Source organism: Mercenaria mercenaria, chromosome 19 (assembly GCF_021730395.1).
Source record: "Mercenaria mercenaria strain notata chromosome 19, MADL_Memer_1, whole genome shotgun sequence".
NCBI lineage: Eukaryota > Metazoa > Mollusca > Bivalvia > Venerida > Veneridae > Mercenaria > Mercenaria mercenaria.
Genome location: NC_069379.1, coordinates 42,631,301 through 42,653,405, shown reverse-complemented (window position 1 = coordinate 42,653,405; position 22,105 = coordinate 42,631,301). Strand labels below are relative to the sequence as shown.

Here is a 22,105-nt window from a genome sequence, read left to right as displayed (position 1 = left end):
TGAATACTTATCTAAAAGGATTCTTGCACTTGTTTCTGAAAACACATAGACAGATCAATGTATTTGATAGGGACAGCTTCTAGTAGAATACAGCCAGTACAGATTACATAAACTGGAGATGGTCATGCAAAATTATGACAGGTTTGTAAATTGAAATTTCTAATAATAGAGAGAGAGAGAAAAAAAGATTGCTAGTAATGTGTTTATGGCAGAATATTCGTTTTGGAAGAAAGGAGGGTTTTGGACAATTTGGTATGGAAATCTTGACAACCTTAATAGAAAAGGGCATTTCTAACAACATTATAGTAAATTAAAAGAGACATTTTGGACAAAGGAGAAAAAAAGAGAGAATTTTGGTTTATAGAGCATTGAAAGGGAACTCTGGAAAAGAAAGGAAAAAAATGAGGATTTTTTGACAACTTAATGAAATATGGGAATTGTTGACATGGCAGAAGCAAAGGGGAATTTCAGATAACGTTGGATAAAAGACCAAGGATGTAATGGGAATTTTCGACAACTTAAAATGGAAAAGGAAGTTTTGACAACATGAAACATGGGAATTCTAGGATCAAATGGGAATTTTAGACAACATGATCAATGGGGATTTTTACACAACAGAGGATCAAATAGGAATTTAGACAACGTAGGATCAAAGGGGAATTCTAGACATCATAGCATCAAAATGGAATTTCGGACAATATGTAACTAAAGGAGAAATTGGACAATATATGAAGAAAGAAGAATTATGGACTGCGTAGGATGAAATGGGATTTTGGACAACGTAGGATGAAATGGGATTTTGTGACAGCATAGAAAGAAACAGCATTTTGGACAACGTAGGATGAAAGGGGTGGACAACATAAAAAACAGCCTTTTGGACAACATAGGATGAAATGGGATTTTGGACAATGTAGGATGAAAGGGGTGGACAACATATAAAAAAACAGCATTTTGGACAACGTAGGATGAAAGGGGTGGACAGCATAGAAAGCATTTTGGACAACATAGGATGAAAGGGGTGGACAACATAAAAAAAGAGCATTTTGGACAACATAGGATGAAAGGGGTGGACAGCATAGAAAGAAACAGCATTTTGGACAACGTAGGCTGAAAGGGGTGGACAACATAAAAAAAGAGCATTTTGGACAAAGTAGGCTGAAAGGGGTGGACACCATAAAAAAAAACAGCAGTTTGGATAACATAGGATGAAAGAGGTGGACTACATAAAATAAAACAGCAGTTTGGATAACATAGGATGAAAGAGGTGGACAACATAAAATAAAACAGCAGCTTGGATAACATAGGATGGAAGAGATGGACAACATAAAATAAAACAGCAGCTTGGATAACATAGGATGGAAGAGATGGACAACATAAAATAAAACAGCAGCTTGGATAACATGGGATGGAAGAGATGGACAACATAAAATAAAACAGCAGCTTGGATAACATGGGATGGAAGAGATGGACAACATAAAATAAAACAGCAGCTTGGATAACATAGGATGGAAGAGATGGAATACATAAAATAAAACAGCAGTTTGGATAACATAGGATGGAAGAGATGGAATACATAAAATAAAACAGCAGTTTGGATAACATAGAGATGGACTACATAAAATAAAACAGCAGTTTGGATAACATAGAGGTGGACTACATAAAATAAAACAGCAGTTTGGATAACATTGGATGGAAGAGATGGACTACATAAAATAAAACAGCAGTTTAGATAACATAGGATGAAAGAGGTGGACTACATAAAAAACAGCAGTTTGGATAACATAGGATGAAAGAGGTGGACAACATAAAATAAAACAGCAGCTTGGATAACATAGGATGGAAGAGATGGACAACATAAAATAAAACAGCAGCTTGGATAACATAGGATGAAAGAGGTGGACAACATAAAATAAAACAGCAGCTTGGATAACATAGGATGGAAGAGATGAAACTGTATTTTGTAAAGGAAAGGATAAAAGAGGAATTAGGGACAAAATAGCTTAAATGCATTTTGGACAGGAAAAGATGAAAGACGAATTTTGTACAACATAGGAAGAAATGGATATGTTAAACAATGTGTAACCAGATTGGCTGGTAGCTGTCTGTGTAAATATATAGGAATAGGAGTAAAAGTATACATAAGGACAGACAGGATTGGCCAGTTATCAAAATTGGGTCTATATTTAATATGTAGGGAAGACTGAAAAAGAATTTGTGTTTATTGTGAAAGTTGTAAACAATTTGTTTAAAAAGGAGCAGATGCTACCTGTAGAAATTAATTTTTAACTTATTTTATTTCTGCCTTGTTGAACAACTGCTTCTTTCAGGTTTTTAAAATTATATGTAAAAACAATTTTTTATTTTACTCCAGGCTGCCGATATGTCACTTAGTTTTGATGAGCAAATTTTAGAGGCAGCAAAATCCATCGCAGCTGCTACAGCGGCGCTTGTGAAGTCGGCTTCTGCCGCACAGAGGGAGCTGGTTGCACAGGGCAAGGTAAGGTTTTCAAACTTGGGACTCATTTAAACTTTGTTTGCTGCATCTAGAGTTTGCTGTGTAGATGATCTGGGATGTTTTTTATAGAAATCTAGGAAGTAGACACTTTTTTGGATGCTGGTGGTGTTTAATAGATGTGCAGTGAAGTTTAATGGTCATTTGACCGAAATTTAGCAATTTTCTTAAGGTTACTAAACCTATAACAACAGTGACAAACCTCGGCTTGGAGATATATTCCAGGTGATTCTCAAAATCAGCAGCTAGCCCGCCAGCTTACTGTATATTATAAGACGCACTCGCTTATAAGACTCACCCCCAACATCAGACATGCAATCTGGGTTTCTTTTTCTTATTATATCCTTGTAGTACAAGCTTATGAGACGCTCCCCACTCTTTGAACTGGAAATATGACTCCTAATAATGTGTCTTATAAGCGAAAATATATGGTAGCTCTATAGGGAGAGCGCAGATCTACAAATTGCAGGTTCGTGAGTTCGAGCCATGGGCGAGGCCTATGTTCTCTGTGACGATTTGATAAAAGACATTGTGTCTGAAATCATTCGTCCTCCACCTCTGATTCTTGTGGGGAAGTTGGCAGTTACTTGCAGAGAACAGGTTTGTACTGGCACAGAATCCAGGAACACTGGTTAGGTTAACTGCCCGCCATTACATAACTGAAATACTGTTGAAAAACGGTGTTAAACCCAAAATAACCAATCATACCAATGTCAGCAGTGACTTTGGTCCAAAGTCTAAGAACCTTTGTGAGTGTCTGATAGAATTACCCTGATAAAGGTGATAAAATAACTAAAAAAAAATATGTTCAGACCACTCTTTCGTATGTCAGTTATTTGTGTTAATTTCTGTATAAGTAAAAGTCTTGTATTTTAATGTACAATATATGCAAATGTTGTTGTAAGTACAGTCATTTTCGGACAAGAATGATAAATGAAAGCATCCCTGATAATTAAAAAGAAACAAAAAATGCTGTATTGTTGCTTTTACTAATTGTTTTATATATAGATTTGAAACTTCAAGAGGGGGGGGGTGAACTTCAAAAGTATATTTGGAACACAAAATTGATTATGTAGATTTACTGCGTAGGAGGATAGTTTTGGGAACTGCTGAAAAATGGTATAAAATCCAAGACATGCAATCAGAATGTTAAAATTACTTTTCTGAATATGACTGTATTTTCAGTAGTGTAAAATATATAGCATATACATCCTGTCATGAAAGTCATTCCTTTTGAAATTTTTATTTCTATCATTTTCTTCATTGTTCAAGTATGCTCCAAAAGTGTAGAAAGTTTCTGTCTGAATGTTTGTGCATTGTTAAGATTTTCTTTAGAAAGCATTTTTCAATTTGTTGCCATATTTTCTGATGTCATCCTTAAACTCTTTAAAGTTTACATCAGTTCTCTTCTTGTATACTGTGCACTTAAATAATATTATCTTACGCCTGATATGTCTCCCTTCTTGGTTACGGGTTGAGAAACAGATCTGATCTGATTGCTCCAGTTGGGAGCAATCAGAGAAAATGTATTTATGTCAATGGGAGGGGGTAGAGTCTTTCTTCATTTACCTTTTGAACTCACTATTTTTGTAATCTTGTCCTTTCAATCAACTGTTTAATCATTTCATATTTTGAAACCTTTTTGCAAACAGTGTTAAGTACCAGTCATAAGTTCCCACTTTACAATGAGTTAGATCTAGTCTAAATTATTCATCTTGTGTTATTTTCATATTCCAAACTTCTTCATATAGATTATTACTTATTATTTCTCTGCCATTAACATTTTTTTTTTGTAGCTAAAAGTTTTCAAGCTCTTTGTAAACTTTCATATTAAGTAAAAGTAACAAAAGGTTAGCTGCCTGCAACTAGTAATGCAAAGTTAGACAAAAAGTTAGACTTATGGCTGAGTAATTGTAATCATGACAAAAAGTTAGACTTATAGCTGAGTTATAAAAGTAATGACAAAAAGTTAGACTTATGGCTGAGTAATAGTAATCATGACAAAAAGTAAGACTTATGGCTGAGTTATAAAAGTAATGACAAAAAGTAAGACTTATGGCTGAATAATACCATGACAAAAAGTAAGACTTATGGCTGAGTAATACCATGACAATAAGTTAGACTTATGGCTGAGTTATAAAAGTAATGACAAAAAGTTAGACTTATGGCTGAGTAATAATAATAATGACCAAAAATTAGACTTATGGCTGAGTACATTTACAAAAATGTAGAAATAAGACTGGTATTTGGTACTTTTTGCACAAAGGTTGTAATTCATTCATATTGCATTTATACTAATGTTCACTAGCATGACTGGGGAGTAACTTTACACATCTGTGACTGTGTCCATGGTTATAAAAACTTGAGATTGGAGACCAGTCTTAAAACTCCAGCATCTGATTGGTTGGTCTCAGATCCATCTAGAAATTGACCAATGGCAAGGTTCCATTTTGAGGCTGGTCCCCAATTTTTGGTTTTATAAATTTGAAATCTGTTTGTTGAAACAACCCATATATATCAAAATCAAAAGTAGTAGACCGCACAACTAAAGATAGCAGGTTATTGCGGTAAACAAAAAGAAGAGTGATCTGTAAGGTTCTAGCAACAATGGCTTGTTTTCTCTATGGTCACAGAATAAGGAAGGCCTTGGGGTATATTACACCACAAGTGTTGATAAGATCCCATATGCTTATCAGTTAGAAATTTGTGACTAAAAGTCTTGTCAGTCTCGGAAACCATAAAAGGTTGTAGAGAACCAATATTTTACGTAATTTTAGTAAAGTTACCTCCCCTCCTTGTCTTGCAACTATCACTATGGCAACAGTTTATGTAAACACAACTAACCCGAAATTGTGGTGTCTTTTTGTATGTGTTTTTACAGAGTGGATATGCACGGAGAAAACCATTTGGGGCCCCTGACCCCTCAAAAATGACGGCGGTATACATAACATTCATTGTTTCCAAAACAACAACAACAAATTTTGTATTTATACACTGAATGTTAACTGACATTTCTGTTTTATGTTTAGAAAAAGAATAATGGTAAAACTTAAAAAAAAAAACTCAGTCCCGAAAGTTAATTATTTAACCCATACATGTACACAGGCTTCATTGCTTGGGTGTTTTTTTCATTAATAAAGCTTTTAATTCAGAATTATAAGAAAGTATATGCTTTGCCACGCTTCTATTCCAACAAATCAAAAACAAAACTGAATCCCAGTTTATTAAAGAAGCAGATAACCCTGTGCCTTTTTCTTCGGCAATATAATAAGTTCGTCACCTCAATGCATAAAGTCGTATCTTATTATTAATTTATAATAAGATATGACTTTGTTGCGTTGAGGTGATGATATGGCTTTATGTGTTCCAAAATACAGTCTGAATATGTATTTTAGCTAAAGAAAAATTACTTTATCAAAGAAACGAATTGAAGCTAAAGAAAAATAATGAACACAAAGAAATGTCAGTTGACATAAAGGCTGTTGGTCATTATTTGCTTTTTGCAAAACTGACTACACGTATATTGCTTGCCGCATCACGGTGCAATAATAAATTGTAACACAGAAGAAAAGGAAGGATGTTATAAATGTATAATATACAAAGCAATATTTACTGATATACGTACACGATTATGGTACAGGAAAGACAAACAGAACTAATACAGGTATTATTCAGGAATTTACTAATTTCAAATTGAGTTCTTGTAAATTCTATTGAAACTGGAAAAAAAAGTAAAGTTTGAGAAGTAAATAATGTTCGTTTTCTAGTCAGTTTTGCATCGAGTTTTAACCTTTGGGAATATTGTATTTCGTTCCCTAAATTCGGCCTCCTGAACCTAAATTGTCGGCCCTTTAATTCTCCCTGGTGTAAAAGTATTATTATCCATATAGAATGTTCCTTCAAACAATAGTATACTTAAAGTCACAGAATTACCAGATTTTAAACATACAAATATTTTTATCCAATTGAGAACTCGTCAGGTGCAGTTTGTTGTATATCTGTTACTGTATTTTATCCTTTTCTCAGATAATTCAGAATACTATCTTACTCTTGACTGACTTTATTTAAATCATCATTTTTGGGCATGATTATTAGGTTGTTTGTCTGTAGATGTCATTGTGTTGATACGTTACTGCATTTAAAAGCTCTCTTAAATGTTTACTTTTCATTTGACGATTGTGACTATCTGGACGATTTCCTGCAAGTGGTGTCTGTCTGTTCATCTTGTAACATTATATTCTGTTATAATCATCATTTCATCATTAACCCTTATCATGCTGGACACGATTCTGCATTTGTGACAAGTGTAGATCATGATTAGCCTGCACATCCATGCAGTCTGATCATGATCTGCACTGTTTCGCCATTCAGTCAGATTCTTTTTGGTAAGCACCCCTTTTAACAGTTAATGGTACTGTCCAAATTGAAAGATTGACAAGTTTGTTACAGAAATTTAGCAAGGTAAAGGTTATGTAGCCTCGATTTAAGTACAGAAGAACTGCACTAATTGTTCGAAGTCGCAAGGGGGTAATCAAAATGTGAGTTACCCAAGCAGTCCAAACAAAGAGAAGGAAAATGGCAATAAACCAGTTAAATTTCTCGAGTCAATTCTGGTGCTCAAGCTGATAATTCTTGAGCAAACCGTGTTTAACCTTTATCTTGCAAAATTTTGAAAATAGACTGGTCTATCATTCAATTTGGACATTACCATTTATTTTTCGAAGGGATGTTCACTGAAAATTTACTGACTGAACAGAGAACAGTGCAGTCTGGTTTTGGTCTGCACTGGACGCAAAGGCGAAGTCACTTGACACCAGCAGGCTAAAGGTTTACTGTTATGTTTACATTCTAAGTCGAGGGTTCAACGCAATAAGGGCGTATCTAACTATATGTAGATATGCCCTTATTGCGTTGAACCCTCGAAGTGTATTTTAGTATTGCAGCCCTTGTCTTAGACTGTCCTGCATTTTGTCATCCATGAATATGATACTGTTGTATTTACTGTGATTATAAGCTTACAACTAAGTTTCTGGGGATGTCCTTGGTCAAGCGGTTAAGGTCACTGACTTTGAATCACTTGCCCCTCACCCCTGTGGGTTTGAGCCTCGCTCGGGAGCGTTGAATTCTTCATTTGGGGAAGCCATCCAGCTGGCTTACAAAAGGTCGGTAGTTCTACCCAGGTGGTCACCGGTGGTGAAATAATGCACGAAGGGGCAGCTGGGGTCTTTGTCCACCATTGAAATATGATCTATTTTTGTGTTGGTGTGATGTTAAACCTTAAAAACATCGACAAAATACTCAATAGTTGCTGTAAAATCTGTGAAAAGATCCTTTGAAAGCATAGAAAGCAACTAAGCAACAGAAAAGCACATTCAGTCTGTTCATAAGATCTAATGAAATGTGCAACACCCCTCCCGTGCGGCCCCCTAGCATAGGCGTTAGCAGAATTTTGTTATAGTGAAACTGAACGTGCTCAATGATCTGGAAGGACCAGAAAATATAACAACACTGAGGCCATAGCATCATATGATAACTTTATTTCTTGTAATAACTCCGAAAGTTTGTTTCAAAATCTTTTTAATTATCTTCAAAATGACTAACAGCATTTTTGCACAGTCTGTGTAGTAAAAATGTAGTACCTTATAATAAAAAATACCATTTCCGTGGAACTGGAGCATAAATAATCTACCTGCATAATGTGTTACATGTAGTAGATAGGTTCATTATGTTCCAACTTTTGAGCCGCGCCATGAGAAAACCAACGTAGTGCATTTGTGACCAGCATGGATCCAGACCAGCCTGCGCATCTGGTCAGGATCCATGCTGGTCGCAAATGCACTATGTTGGTTTTCTCATGCTGTGGCTCAGATAGATTTCTGTTGTATCGTTTTTGTCTCTTTTAGCCGGGATGTTAACATAGATAGTCCTAGATTTAGTTGTTGTATAGCAGTTTCTTTTCAAAACTTACCCTTTTAGATAGTTTTCTTTTCCATTTTATATCATTTTGTGTATAATTTGGGTCATTATTAAAAAAAATTGTGATCAAATTTATCATTTCAGAAAAGATACATGTCTGACTTCAGTGCATTTGTTAAACAATTATACCTGCACAACTCTCACTAAATGTTTTCATGTAAATATGAAATATTTTATAACGTTTGCTAATTGTATCCAGTATCCTCTTCTAGTCATTACATTCCCCTTTAAGTCCAGGACATCAATTTTTACAATCTTTATTAAAATATTTAAATTTGCTAACCGTGTCCAGGCTCTGAGTTTATTCATAACTTTCCCTCCATTCGGATATCAAGTTTTACATTCTGTATTTCCATTGTCGCGATTCATATTGTGCCTCCATATGTGCCTTCGAGACAAAAAGATAGATGTTGGCCAAGTTTCCGTAATTATTCGCTGTAAACCATAGGACGCCTTTTAAGTGCAATTCTTTCAAGTAGAAAGTTTCGTAAAATATACGAAAAGTTGGTGCAAGAAAACAGTATCTGCATTACTTACGTATTTGTAGATAGAGCGTTCTTGCGCTATGTATTTGTAGATAGTGTGTTCTTGCGCTGGAGTAGATTTGTGTTATATAACTGTTGTTGTTTGTCTCTCTGTTGTTTGTTAAATGTTACCTAGTTCGTATTTGGTTTGCATGAAGGGGAAAACTATAGTCTTGCAGTCAAATTATTTGGGTAATAAAAAAAACCCAACTATTTCCCTAGATCCATAAAATTGGATATTTTTATAGTTTCAAAGTCAAACAGTTAAATTTTGGAATATAAGGAAAAAACATATAATTTGAAATACATTCTCATGTACAAGTAATGCTAAAATGGTCAACTTTGGACAAGTTATGCTACATCCATTTGTATGATAATACTGGTACTGCTTAATTTTTTTTCGAATTTTTTGTCCCATCATCATTTTAACAAAACGTTTTCCTGTCTTCATTGAGTTTAGATGGAAAAGGGAAAAAAAATCTATTCGGAAGCTTTACTTTTGTATAAGATGCTGGTCTATTGTGGTTCGCATGGTAGAAATTTACACATACAAAATGGCATTCATTATCATTTGTCCATTGTAATATTGTATCTTTTAATGTGCTAAAAGATTTCAGTTTAAAGGAGTGATCATTGTAAACAAGTGACGATAAAGCAGATTTATTTTTGTTTTGAAATTTTCAGGTTGGAGCAACTTATCATAGGACAGACACAGACGACGATGGTCAGTGGTCCCAAGGTCTTATATCAGCTGTAAGTTGTACTATTTAAATTTGTGATTTTCATTCCTATTGTACACCCGCTTATAAATGCTACCCATGAAAAATAAGTTTTTTGCAAAACACAGCCTGGCTGACAGAAGGTTGCTGGTTCTACCAAGATGCTTAACATGTGTCTTAAAGGCGTACGTGTACGCTAGACTTCCCTGTATATGAGATGGGCGAAAATTTTCCCAATAACAGAATTTCTTTAAACTTTGGATATTGACGGACAATCATCTAAGAAACAAAAAAATGCAATAAAAATCATAGGTCACCGGTATCGAAAAAGAGTTATCTGCCCTTGAAAATGGCATTTTCCTCCCAAAAATGACGTTTTCAAGGGCAGATAACTCTTTTTCGAATCCAGTGACCTATGATTTTTATTGCATTTTTAGCCCACCATCATCAGATGGTGGGCTATTCAAATCACTCTGCGTCCGTGGTCCGACGTCCGTCCTTCCGTCCTTCCGTTAACAATTTCTCGTTATCGCATCTCCTCAGAAACTACTGGGGGATTTTGACCAAACTTTGTCAGTATGATGTATTGGTACCCTAGTTGTGTCCCCCTGAAAATCAGACTGGTTCAACAATTTATGAGTGAGTTATGGCCCTTTGTTTATTTCTATATTTTACATAGATTTATATAGGGAAAAACTTTGAAAACCTTCTTGTCCAAAACCACAGAGCCTAGGGCTTTGATATTTGGTTTGAAGCATCATCTAGTGGTCCTCTGCCAAAATTATTCAAATTATTTCTCTGGGGTCAAATATGACCCCGCCCTGGGGGTCACATGGTTTATATAGTCTTAATATATTGGGAAAAACTTTGAATAACCTCTTGTCCAAAACCACAGGGCCTAGGGCTTTGATATTTTGTATGTGACATCATCTAGTAGTCTTCAACTAAGATTGTTCAAATTATACCCCTAGGGTCAAATATGGCCCCACCCTGGGGGTCATATGGTTTACATAGACTTATATAGGGAAAAACTTTGAAAATCTTCTTGTCCAAACCACAAAGCCTAGGGCTTTGATACTTGTAATGTAGCATCATCTAGTGGTTCTCTACCAAGTTTCTTCAAATTATGCCCCTAGGGTCAAAAATGGCACCGCCCCGGGGGTCACATGGTTCATATAGACTTATATAGGGAAAAGCTTTTAAAATGTTCTTGTCAATAACTACAACATTCAAATTTGGACCACATGTATATTTTTAAGTGGCAAGATGAACCTTGACATGAGTTGACCTTGATTTTGACCTAGTGACCTACTTTCACATTTCTGTAGCTACAGCCTTCAAATTTGGACCACATGTATATTTTTGAGTGGCAAGATGAACCATGACATGAGTTGACCTTGATTTTGACCTAGTGACCTTCTTTCACATTTCTGTAGCTACAGCCTTCAAATTTGGACCACATGCATAGTTTTGTGCACTGGAAAAAACGTTGACCTTGATTTTGACCTAGTGACCTACTTTCACATTTTTGAAGGTACAGGCGTCAAATTTGGACCATATGCATAGTTCCGTGTTTCAAAATTAAATTTGACATTGATTTTGACCTAGTGACCTACTTTCACATTTCTCAAGCTACAGCCTTCAAATATGGACCACTTGCATAGTTTTGTGTACTGAAAAAAACTTTGACCTTCACATTGACCTAGTGACCTACTTTCACATTTTTGAAGGTACAGGCTTCAAATTTGGACCACATGCATAGTTTCGTATTCTGAAATAAAATTTGACCTTGATTTTGACCTAGTGACCTACTTTTACATTTCTCAAGCTACAGCCTTAAAATTTGGACCACTTGCATAGTTTTGTGTACTGAAATGAACTTTGACTTTTACATTGACCCAGTGACCTACTTTCACATTTTTAAGATACAGGCTTCAAATTCGGACCACATGCGTAGTTTTGTATTCCGAAATAAAATTTGACCTTGATTTTGACCTAGTGACCTACTTTTACATTTTTCAAGCTACAGCCTTCAAATTTGGACCACATGCATAGTTTTGTATACCGAAACAAACTTTGACCTTTACATTGACCCAGTGCCCTACTTCCACATTTTTGAAGGTACAGGCTTCAAATTTGGACCACATGCCTAGTTTTGTATTCCAAAATAAAATCTGACCTTGATTTTGATCTAGTGACCTACTTTTACATTTCATAAGCTACAGCCTTCAAATTTAGACCACTTGCATAGTTTTGTGTACCGAAATGAACTTTGACCTTAAGATTGACCTAGTGACCTACTTTCACATTTCTGTAGCTACAGGCTTCAAATTTAGACCACATGCATAGGATTGTGTACCGAAACACTTTGACCTTGACATTGACCTAGTGACCTACTTTCACATTTCTCAAGCTACAGCTTTCGAATTTGGACCACGATGCACAGTGTTGTGTACGGAAATGAAATTTGACCTTGAGCTAGTCAATAAGTCTAGAAATTTGGAACACTCAAAAATGGCACATTGGTGGGCGCCAAGATCACTCTGTGATCTCTTGTTTTGTTTCTTAGATGATTGTCCGTCAATATCCAGTTTAAAGAAATTCTGTTATTGGGAAAATTTTCGCCCATCTCATATACAGGAAAGTCTAGCGTACGTCTTTAAGTAATGACTGGAGGGGTATTTGAGGTCTTCCACCATCAAAAGCTGGAAAGTGGCTGTATGACTTACCTGTGTGTTGGTGTTACTGAATTAACGATTTGGTGTGTGTGTGGGTGGGGGGGGGGGGGGGGGTTCATTGGTTACATCAATCAACAAATTAATCCCAACAAAAAATAATCCCATTTGTTTTATGTTAGAAGATTTAAAAATCAATAAATTCATGACGATAAGAAATAAACATCTCTACTAAAAACCAAAACGTTTTTTGCCCTTCATTTCAGGCCAAAATGGTTGCCGCAGCGACCCACAGTATGTGTGAGGCTGCCAACACGATGGTGCAGGGTAACGCCAGTGAGGAGAAGCTGATTGCCTCGGCAAAGGAGGTGGCAGCATCCACAGCAGCATTGCTTGTAGCATGTAGGGTGAAGGCTGATCCAGGATCAAAAGCCATGCAGAGGTTACAGGTCGGTCACAAATTTTCAGTTTTACAAATTTCTGTAACTTATTGCGAGAACGGCCACGAGTTTCATGACTCTGTGTGAGAAATTTATAAGTACCATCAAAATTGCATGAAGGAGGTAAAAGTAGATACTACAGGCCTGGGATTTTTCAGGACTGGTTCTGATTTCAGGCTTTTGACTGCCAGAATTTGCCTATGTAACATTATTGGAAGAAAAGATTTTCAGGCTTTTGACTGCCAGAATTTGCCTATGTAACAATATTGGAAGAAAAGATTTTCAGGCTTTTGACTGCCAGAATTTGCCTATGTAACAATATTGGAAGAAAAGATTTTCAGGCTTTTGACTGCCAGAATTTGCCTATGTAACACTATTGGAAGAAAAAATATTTTCAGGCTTTTGACTGAATCACAGGCCTGATACTAGATGAAAAGTCACTTGGAACTTAAGCTGATTGACCCATAATTGAAAAAAAAAATTCTTTGACATTCCAGCATTTTTCTGTCATTGTTGCTGGTAGTACTGGGGGCATTAGCACTTTGCTTCCATACCAGCTGGGAAAATTGAAAATGGATGATAATCTAGCAATGCACTTACAATGGCCTAAAAATGTTTTTTGTCAAGATTGCCTAATAGTTTGTATTTTTCTTACAGTCTGCAGGAAATGCTGTTAAGAGAGCGACGGAAGCCCTCGTAGCGTCCGCCCACCAGGCTAAAGCTTATCAAGAGGAAGAAGAATCGGTCACCATTAATCAACGTATGGTTGGAGGAATTGCTCAGGTATAAATACATATAAACAATATGTCAAGAAATTTTGTCCACTGTGAAGGTCCCATCTTGAGCGTCTTGACTTCCAGTCAGGGGGATACAAAAATTTTGAGCCCGCTCACTAAGCTCAATAGGGAAAGCACAGATCTACAGATCATGGGGTCATGAGTTCAGTCCTTGAGCGAGATGCATGTTCTTCATGACAATTTGATAAGAAACATATGTGCTTGAAGTCATTCAGCCTCCGCCTCTGATATCTTGAATTTCAGTAGTCTTGGATCTTGCAGACAAAAAAACATTGACCAGTTGTGTCTGTCATCGTCCGTCCGTCGTCAACAGTTAGACTGTTAACACTCTAGAGGTCACAATTTTGGCCAAATCTTAATGAAGCTTGGTCAGAATGTTACCCTCAATAAAACCTATAATTGTTTATCACACAGGTTCTGGCAGCCCAGGAAGAGATTATTAGAAAAGAAAAAGAACTACAGAAGGCCCGACAGCAGTTAGCGACAATATATCAACATCAGAACAGATTCAAGGAGAGAACGGCCGACGATGATTCTTCATCATCGTTCTAAACATTCGAGAATATATATATACAATTGTACATACATAAATAACAACCAATGAGATTTGCTTAGTTGGTTAGTTTTAGGATTCTGATTGGATACAACATTTTAAAAAAAAATTCAAAAATAGCCAATCACATCGCAGAATGACAAACTCTTAATTGGTGACTGCAATAAGATTTTTGAAAACGGTCAGTCAGATTATGATATTCTGTTCTCTGATTGGATCATTTTTCTATGATTATATACGTAATGATCTGGAGTTAGAATTATTTCTCAGAGCTGAGATAGTAGAGCATAAAATTTGAAAATAGCTGTAGCACGCTTGTTAGAGTTTTAGACATTCTCAAATTGAAACATGAGATTATGTTATGAAAAATAGTTTGAAAAGAGATAAAAAAGAAACAGATTGTTGTTTTTTTTTCCATTTTGTTATAAAGAGAGTGTTTGATATAAAAGGACAATCCGACAAGCACAGCAAACCTGTTAAAAACTTGACCTCCTAAAGTGCCATTTTTTACAGTTTCTAAATGTGGAATCAAATGATGATTCTGTCGAATGAATGTTATATAAATTGTATTATGAAAATGTGATATTATTCAAGAAGCTGAAAATAAAACAAAAGACATATCAAATAAGACTGTTGCATCAGAATCAAAATATCTTGAAAAAAAGGGTATAAGTGTATTATGGCAGTGAATATTTTGTAATGCATGGTTTTAGGGAACACAGATGGACCATCTAGCTACACAAAGTCATCTTGATTTTTTTTTCAGACTTTGACTTAATTAGGTTTCATCCATAAAACCATATTGCTCATGTAAAACTCATGCTGTTACTATAAATAGCTATTTAGATGAGGAGTTGACGGCATGTTGTGTAAAACTCATGCCGTTACTATAAATAGTTATTTAGATAAGGAGTCGACTGTATATTGTGCAAAACTCATGCTGTTAGTATAAATAGCTATTTAGATAAGGAGTTGACTGCATATTGTGTAAAATCATGCTGTTAATATAAATAGCTATTTAATGGATGAGTAGAATGCATATTGTATATGTTTACATACATGTTACTGCTGAATATTTCGGAAGCATTTTTTGAAAACAATACTTTTGATGAGCTAAATGTATGTTGTTTATATGTAACCATGTTATTTTTGTATTTAAATGTAATGTTGACAATATAACATAAAATGCAGGCTTAAAGGCAATATAGTGTAAAATACAAAGCTTATTTTTTTTGTAATAAAAGTGGTATTCGTCATCTATCTCCATATACTAGCACATTTTACAATTTCTATGCACCCAAGTAATCTTAATTATTCTTTAACCTGTAGCTCTTGTCTACCTTTTGTCTTTATTTAATCGTATCCAGATTTTCTCACAGCTGATGTATTGTGATGATTTTAATGGACGTAGCAAGGTTTAGTTATGCCTAGCCTGTTTCCCCTTCAGAGTAGTGAATAATTCCATTTCATTTAACTTGGAAGGTTCCATTGATCAAAAAATAGGGTAAGAGGCATTATTATAAATGAATTTGGTAAAGTCTGCCACCCGCTATATTCTGGTTTAGACCTGTCTGTAGTATATATAGAGAAGAGTTCATTACAAGAATTTAGGGGATGACTGCATGACAATGAGTGGTCGGAATTTGTACCGAGTAATCTATATGTATTCAATACCATGCACATGTGTAACTTTTTACACATTTGTCTAACCCAATATTGATATCTTTCCTCCCCCTTTTTGTAGCTGTTAACCTACTTCAATAACAGTGCTATACTTTTTTATATACATATCAATTTATATAAACAATTTTATAAATATATTTGAAGTTTTTGTATGTATTGTAACATAGGTCATATACATGTTCATGTTGAATTATGTAGGTATTGTGTATATTTTTGTCATGCTTGTTTTAGGATTTTTGTTTGAATTTAGAAGGATCCAGTTTTCCAGAGATTTAGGTCAATCTTGTTGGCATCCCATTTTTAGTTTGCTCCCATATTTTCATTTCCATTTTTATTTCTCATTTTTTGTGCACGGGAAAAGCACAAGTTGACCCGCTTTTGTATACCCTTTTAAAAGGGTAGAATGCTAAAAAGGGCTTAGCATATAAGTGTTATAATTAGTAGAAAGAAATGGGGTTGAATTTAGAGTAGTTATTTATACATGTGCAGAAATTAAGGAAATATTTTTGTCTGGTGACATTAACAGCATTGTGGGTAAAATTATTGCACCCCATTTAACAGCATTGTGGGTAAAATTATTACACCCCATTTAACAGAATTGTGGGTAAAATTATTGCACCCCACTTAACAGCATTGTGGGTAAAAATACTGCATCCCAATTAACAGCATTGTGGGTAAAATTATTGCATCCCATTTAACAGCATTGTGGGTAAAATTATAGCATCCCACTTAACTGCATTGTGGGTAAAATTACTACAATGCAATACCAGTTTTATTGGCTTGTGGAGGTTCAGAGTTCAGGATAAACGTTGCTGTTTTAGTCCTAGGCTGTGCTGTAGTAAATGCTCACTGTGCAAACCTCTCCACCGAACCCCACCCCCTCCACGATCATGGGAAAAAGTATATCCCCATTTGTCTAAATGATCTTAACAATGCACTATGTTGAGTTGTGGGGTGGCAGAAATATTTTCTGATTTTCAGCCGTTTGTGGTAATGTTTGAGCTGTGTTAATGGATTGTTTGTTATATTTTTGATAGAAAAACAGAATATAATTTGCTGTTTGTTTGTATAATTGTTATATATACTGCATTGTGATATGGAAGTATTGATCAAGTTTGGTGATTAAGTTCTGTTCATTTTAATCATTTGTTTATGAAACAGGAGGAGATAACTGCATGTATTTTTAATGTACTGAGGTCAGTTCAGTGGCCTTCTTGAAATTTTTTATCAGAAAAATGTCACTTGCCTCTAGATTTATATCCAAACTTTTGAACAGGTCTATTCTTTCTTTTCTTTCTTTTTTTGTTGACATTAAGTTTTGGTAATTTTGAATAAAGAGTGAAAACATTCTATTGTACGATGTGTAAGAAATATTTAGTTTGACAATGCTGTTAAGGTAATGGACTTGTAATAAGGTTTGGCAATTTCCGTGTGAATACATAATCTCCATACCTTACTTCGGTTTTCTACGGCTGATAATGTATCTAAAACAAACACAAATTTCCCGGCCAGCCAGGAAATGCTGAAAACGTATTTGGAGAACACGTAATCAAAAGGCAGTATACCGATTGTCACTAACGGTCCCCTGCCTTAAAGTAATACATGTACAGAATTTTGTTTTTACTGCGTTAGTCACACGTTATATCATAATATCTGTGATAACAAATACAGTAGTATGATCTGGAGGCAAGTCCATTTAAAGATGGCACTTTTTGTGTTGGATCCTCAACAGTTTTTAACACAAAGGGACATAGGAATTATTCTTTAACTTGTGCTGAAAATATTATTACATTTTATAACTAGATTTTCACCAAAATATTTGCCAAAATCTCCAAGCTGTGTTAAATAATGTATGGCCTTACGCAAACTAATTGTCTAGCATTGTTACAACATAAACTCTTTAACTAATGTTGTTGCTTTAGTCTGTAAAATGCAGGAATTTTATTGTCTAGCATGAATGAAGTTTTCCAAACTTTTAGCTCTAAGCATTTAGCAGGTTTTGCTATGGTCACCAACCATTTTGTTTTTAGCTCACATGTCACAAAGTGACAGTGTGAGCTTTTGTGATCACGCAGCGTCCGTCGTCCGTCGTCCGTCCGTGCGTCCGTGCGTAAACTTTTGCTTGTGACCACTCTAGAGGTCACATTTTTCATGGGATCTTTATGAAAGTTGGTCAGAATGTTCATCTTGATGATATCTAGGTCAAGTTCGAAACTGGGTCAACTGCGGTCAAAAACTAGGTCAGTAGGTCTAAAAATAGAAAAACCTTGTGACCTCTCTAGAGGCCATATTTTTCACAAGATCTTCATGAAAATTGGTCAGAATGTTCACCTTGATAATATCTAGGTCAAGTTCGAAACTGGGTCACGTGCCGTCAAAAACTAGGTCAGTAGGTCAAATAATAGAAAAACCTTGTGACCTCTCTAGAGGCCATATTTTTCATTGGATCTGTATGAAAGTTGGTCTGAATGTTCATCTTGATGATATCTAGGTCAAGTTCGAAACTGGGTCAGCTGCGGTTAAAAACTAGGTCATTAGGTCTAAAAATAGAAAAACCTTGTGACCTCTCTAGAGGCCATACTTTTGAATGGATCTTCATGAAAATTAGTCAGAATGTTCACCTTGATGATGTCTAGGTCAAGTTCGAAACTGGGTCACGTGCCATCAGAAACTAGGTCAGTAGGTCAAATAATAAAAAAACCTTGTGACCTCTCTAGAGGCCATATTTTTCATGGGATCTGTATGAAGGTTAGTCTGAATGTTCATCTTGATGATATCTAGGTCAAGTTCGAAACTGGGTCAGCTGTGGTTAAAAACTAGGGTCAGTAGGTCTAAAAATAGAAAAACCTTGTGACCTCTCTAGATGCCATATTTTTCACAAGATCTTCATGAAAATTGGTCTGAATGTTCACCTTGATGATATCTAGGTCAAGTTCGAAACTGGGTCACGTGCCCTCAGAAACTAGGTCAGTAGGTCAAATAATAGAAAAACCTTGTGACCTCTCTAGAGGCCATATTTTTCATGGGATCTGTATGAAAGTTGGTCTGAATGTTCATCTTGATGATATCTAGGTCAAATTCGAAACTTGGTTAGCTGCGGTCAAAAACTAGGTCATTAGGTCTAAAAATAGAAAAACCTTGTGACCTCTCTGGAGGCTATACTTTTGAATGGATCTTCATGAAAATTGGTCAGAATGTTCATCTTGATGATATCTAGGTCAAATTTGAAACTGGGTCACGTGCCATCAATAACTAGGTCAGTAGGTCAAATAATGAAAAAACCTTGTGACCTCTCTAGAGGCCATATTTTTCATGGGATCTATATGAAAGTTGGTCAGAATGTTCATCTTGATGATATCTAGGTCAGGTTCAAAACTGGGTCACATGAGGTCAAAAACTGGGTCACTATGTCAAATAATAGAAAAAAATGACGTCATACTCAGTTCAAAACTGGGTCATGTTGGGACAGGTGAGCGATTCAGGACCATCATGGTCCTCTTGTTTTTTTGCTTTTTCTGTAGGTTATAAAACTTGTAAGGTATATAGGTTTGTTTTGCAGTTCTGTATCATTACCCTTTAGCATGCTAGGTAAATTGTCGTCTGCTGCAAATGTCGTCTGCTAAAATTGTTAAGTTCATTCAATTTGCTCCAAAATTGGAAGAAATATTGTCAGAGTAGCAAACAGCTTGGAACCTGATCAGACGCCGATTTAATCGGCGTCTGATCTGGTTCCAAGCTGTTTGCAAAGGCTGTTAAATTCGCCTGCAGCAGGCTAAGGGTTAAAGATGTTTTAACGTTGAACATCAGATCATCAGTTGGAAGTGGTATACGAGGGATTCATTTGTCAAGTGGTTAATAGTGGCCGACTTAGAAACATTTGCTCCACACCACTACAAATATTCTAAATCTCACTTGTGGTCGAGAATTCTTTCGTGTGAGAAAGTCGTCTACTTGGCATTTGGAGGGTTAGTTCTTCCCAGGTGCCCGCCTGTGCCAGAAGTAATGTTCAGGAGGGTACCTGGTGTCTTTCTCATCCATTAAAAAAAAAAAAAAACAACAGAAGATCACTTTATGACATATTGTTGTATTGGTGTGACTTAACCTAAAAAAAGTCAATCAAACAGTGGTATTCAGAATCTCAGATATTCATCACCATGTCCCATATCATCGTACATTTTGAAAAAAAAAAAATATCAGTGTACATTTTCATACTGTAACAGCAAAAGAAATATACATGTAAATAATTGACTTTTCAGAACTTATGTATTTTGCTGCTATACGCCTTCTTTGTGAGGTTTAAGATAATAAGACTTGAGATAGGAGACCAGTCTCAGAATTAAGCTTTCTCATTGGTCAGTTTCAAGACTGAGCTCAAAATCAACCAATCAGATGCTAGAGTTTTTAGACTGGTCTAAAATTTCAAATTTATAATCTTGGGCCCTGTGCTTTGAAACATATACATATTTTTGCATGTGTTTTGTAAAAAATTTGCAGAAATTAGAGAATTATGAACTGGGATGAAGAAAAAAAGTGCCATAGTTAAAAAAAGTGCTGAATCATGACAAAATTACAGTAGTTTCTTACATGCATTACTAAAGCATTACAGATGCGTTACGGATGAAAAAATATCTTGTTAATTTACATTGTTATTTCTGATACATATTACGGATGCAGAAATCATTTATTTTGATTTTGCTCCTCTGTTATGTAATAAATTTATTAAAAATGTAAAATTCTGTTTAACATTCACAAGAGGTCTAAAAGAAATTAATATGCTGAACATAGGTGAATGTGTGCCTACAACTTTGATATGATAATTTTTTCAAAATATTCTGCATTTAAACTCAGTTGCAATGACCAGTATAATGGACATGATAAATTTTAACACATGTTTGCTAGGCTGAAGTCAAAACTTTATTTAAAAAAAGAAAGTATAATTCGTATATCTCCCTTTAAAGCACTTACTGAATCACTTGCTGAACAATAGTCAAAACTACATGCCCTTGATGCTGAGGTTGGGATCAATTTTAACTATTGACTGCCTGGCCATTCAGTTCAGTAAGTGTAAAACAGAGGTTTAGGATTAAGTCGAGTAGTTTCTTAACTTTATCGTACTCTTGGTTGAATGTTTAGATGTTTTACTGAGTGACAGACAAAATCCCTCTGGACTAAAAATCCCTCTGCTCAGTTTCATCAAGGAGAACAAAATCTAATCCTATGATCTTGTTGAATACAATAACAGAAACAAAAAGAAAGACCATTTTTAAGGTGAAAAGTATAGATTCTGAGAGGTACCAAGTAAAAATTTGCATATAATTGGGGAAAAAATGAAAGATTGGATTTTGTCCGCCTAAGTAAAATTTACCTTGGGGAATTTTGTCCAGCTTGGTCAAATTGAAAGTGGGGCGGGGGGGGGGGGGGGGGCTTTGTCCACTTTGGTCAAATTGTGCTGGGGATTTTGTCTGTGGGTGGGATTTTGTCTGCCTTGGTCAAATTGAGCAGGGGGGATTTTGTCCATATCCCCGTTTTACTAGGCCTGAGCAAATGTTTGTTCGACTATATGTTATCTATGTGCATGAAAATATTCTTATCTACATACCACAATTCTCTGCTTACTCTCTGTGTTACTTGAATATCATGTATAAAAATGGATATATTAATAAACATTATTTAATGTGATTTTGCTGTTTGTTGTATATTTTGAATTTCCCAATATGAGGTAGCGGGCTGGTAATGACAGCTGGAAAGTTCCTTTCAGTTGCGTATTTTCCATATATAGTTTTGGCATTCTCTGGTAATTAACGGAAAGCCAGTTGATCGTGTGAGTTCTATTACCGTTCAAAGAATGCCAAGACACCTTACATGAATATGAAAATGCATAGAAATCACAGGTTGCCATTATAATACACTACCGTAACCCTTACATACTAAACAATTGATTCTGTCTTTGCAACCAGTGCAGAAGTCTGAAGTCTGATCAAGATCTGCATTGTTTGCCATTAAGACAGTTTCTTTTTGATAAGCATCCCTTTTAACAGATAATGGTACTGTTCAAATTGAAATATGGGCAAGTTCATTATAGAAATTTAGCAAGGTAAGCCTTAAGATGGTATGACAGTTGGCTGTTTTGTTTGGTTTGGGTTTAACACCATTTTTATAACGGTATTTCAGTCATGTAACAGCGGGCAGTTAACCTAACCAGTGTTCCTGGATTCTGTACCAGTAC

At 35.5% G+C, this 22,105-nt stretch overlaps 1 protein-coding gene across 1 annotated transcript in view; it reads left to right on the top strand.

The window, feature by feature from the left end:
* Window positions 1-21,134, top strand: part of LOC123542281 (talin-1-like) — a 162,709-nt gene extending 141,575 nt beyond the window's left edge. The window contains exons 52-57 of the mRNA XM_053531326.1: window positions 2,372-2,497; window positions 5,394-5,450; window positions 9,697-9,765; window positions 12,673-12,855; window positions 13,504-13,629; window positions 14,058-21,134. Of these exons, the coding sequence (XP_053387301.1) occupies window positions 2,372-2,497; window positions 5,394-5,450; window positions 9,697-9,765; window positions 12,673-12,855; window positions 13,504-13,629; window positions 14,058-14,195 (699 nt within the window). The 3' untranslated portion in view covers window positions 14,196-21,134. The remainder of the gene's footprint in view (window positions 1-2,371; window positions 2,498-5,393; window positions 5,451-9,696; window positions 9,766-12,672; window positions 12,856-13,503; window positions 13,630-14,057) is intronic.
* Window positions 21,135-22,105: the final 971 nt, after the last annotated feature.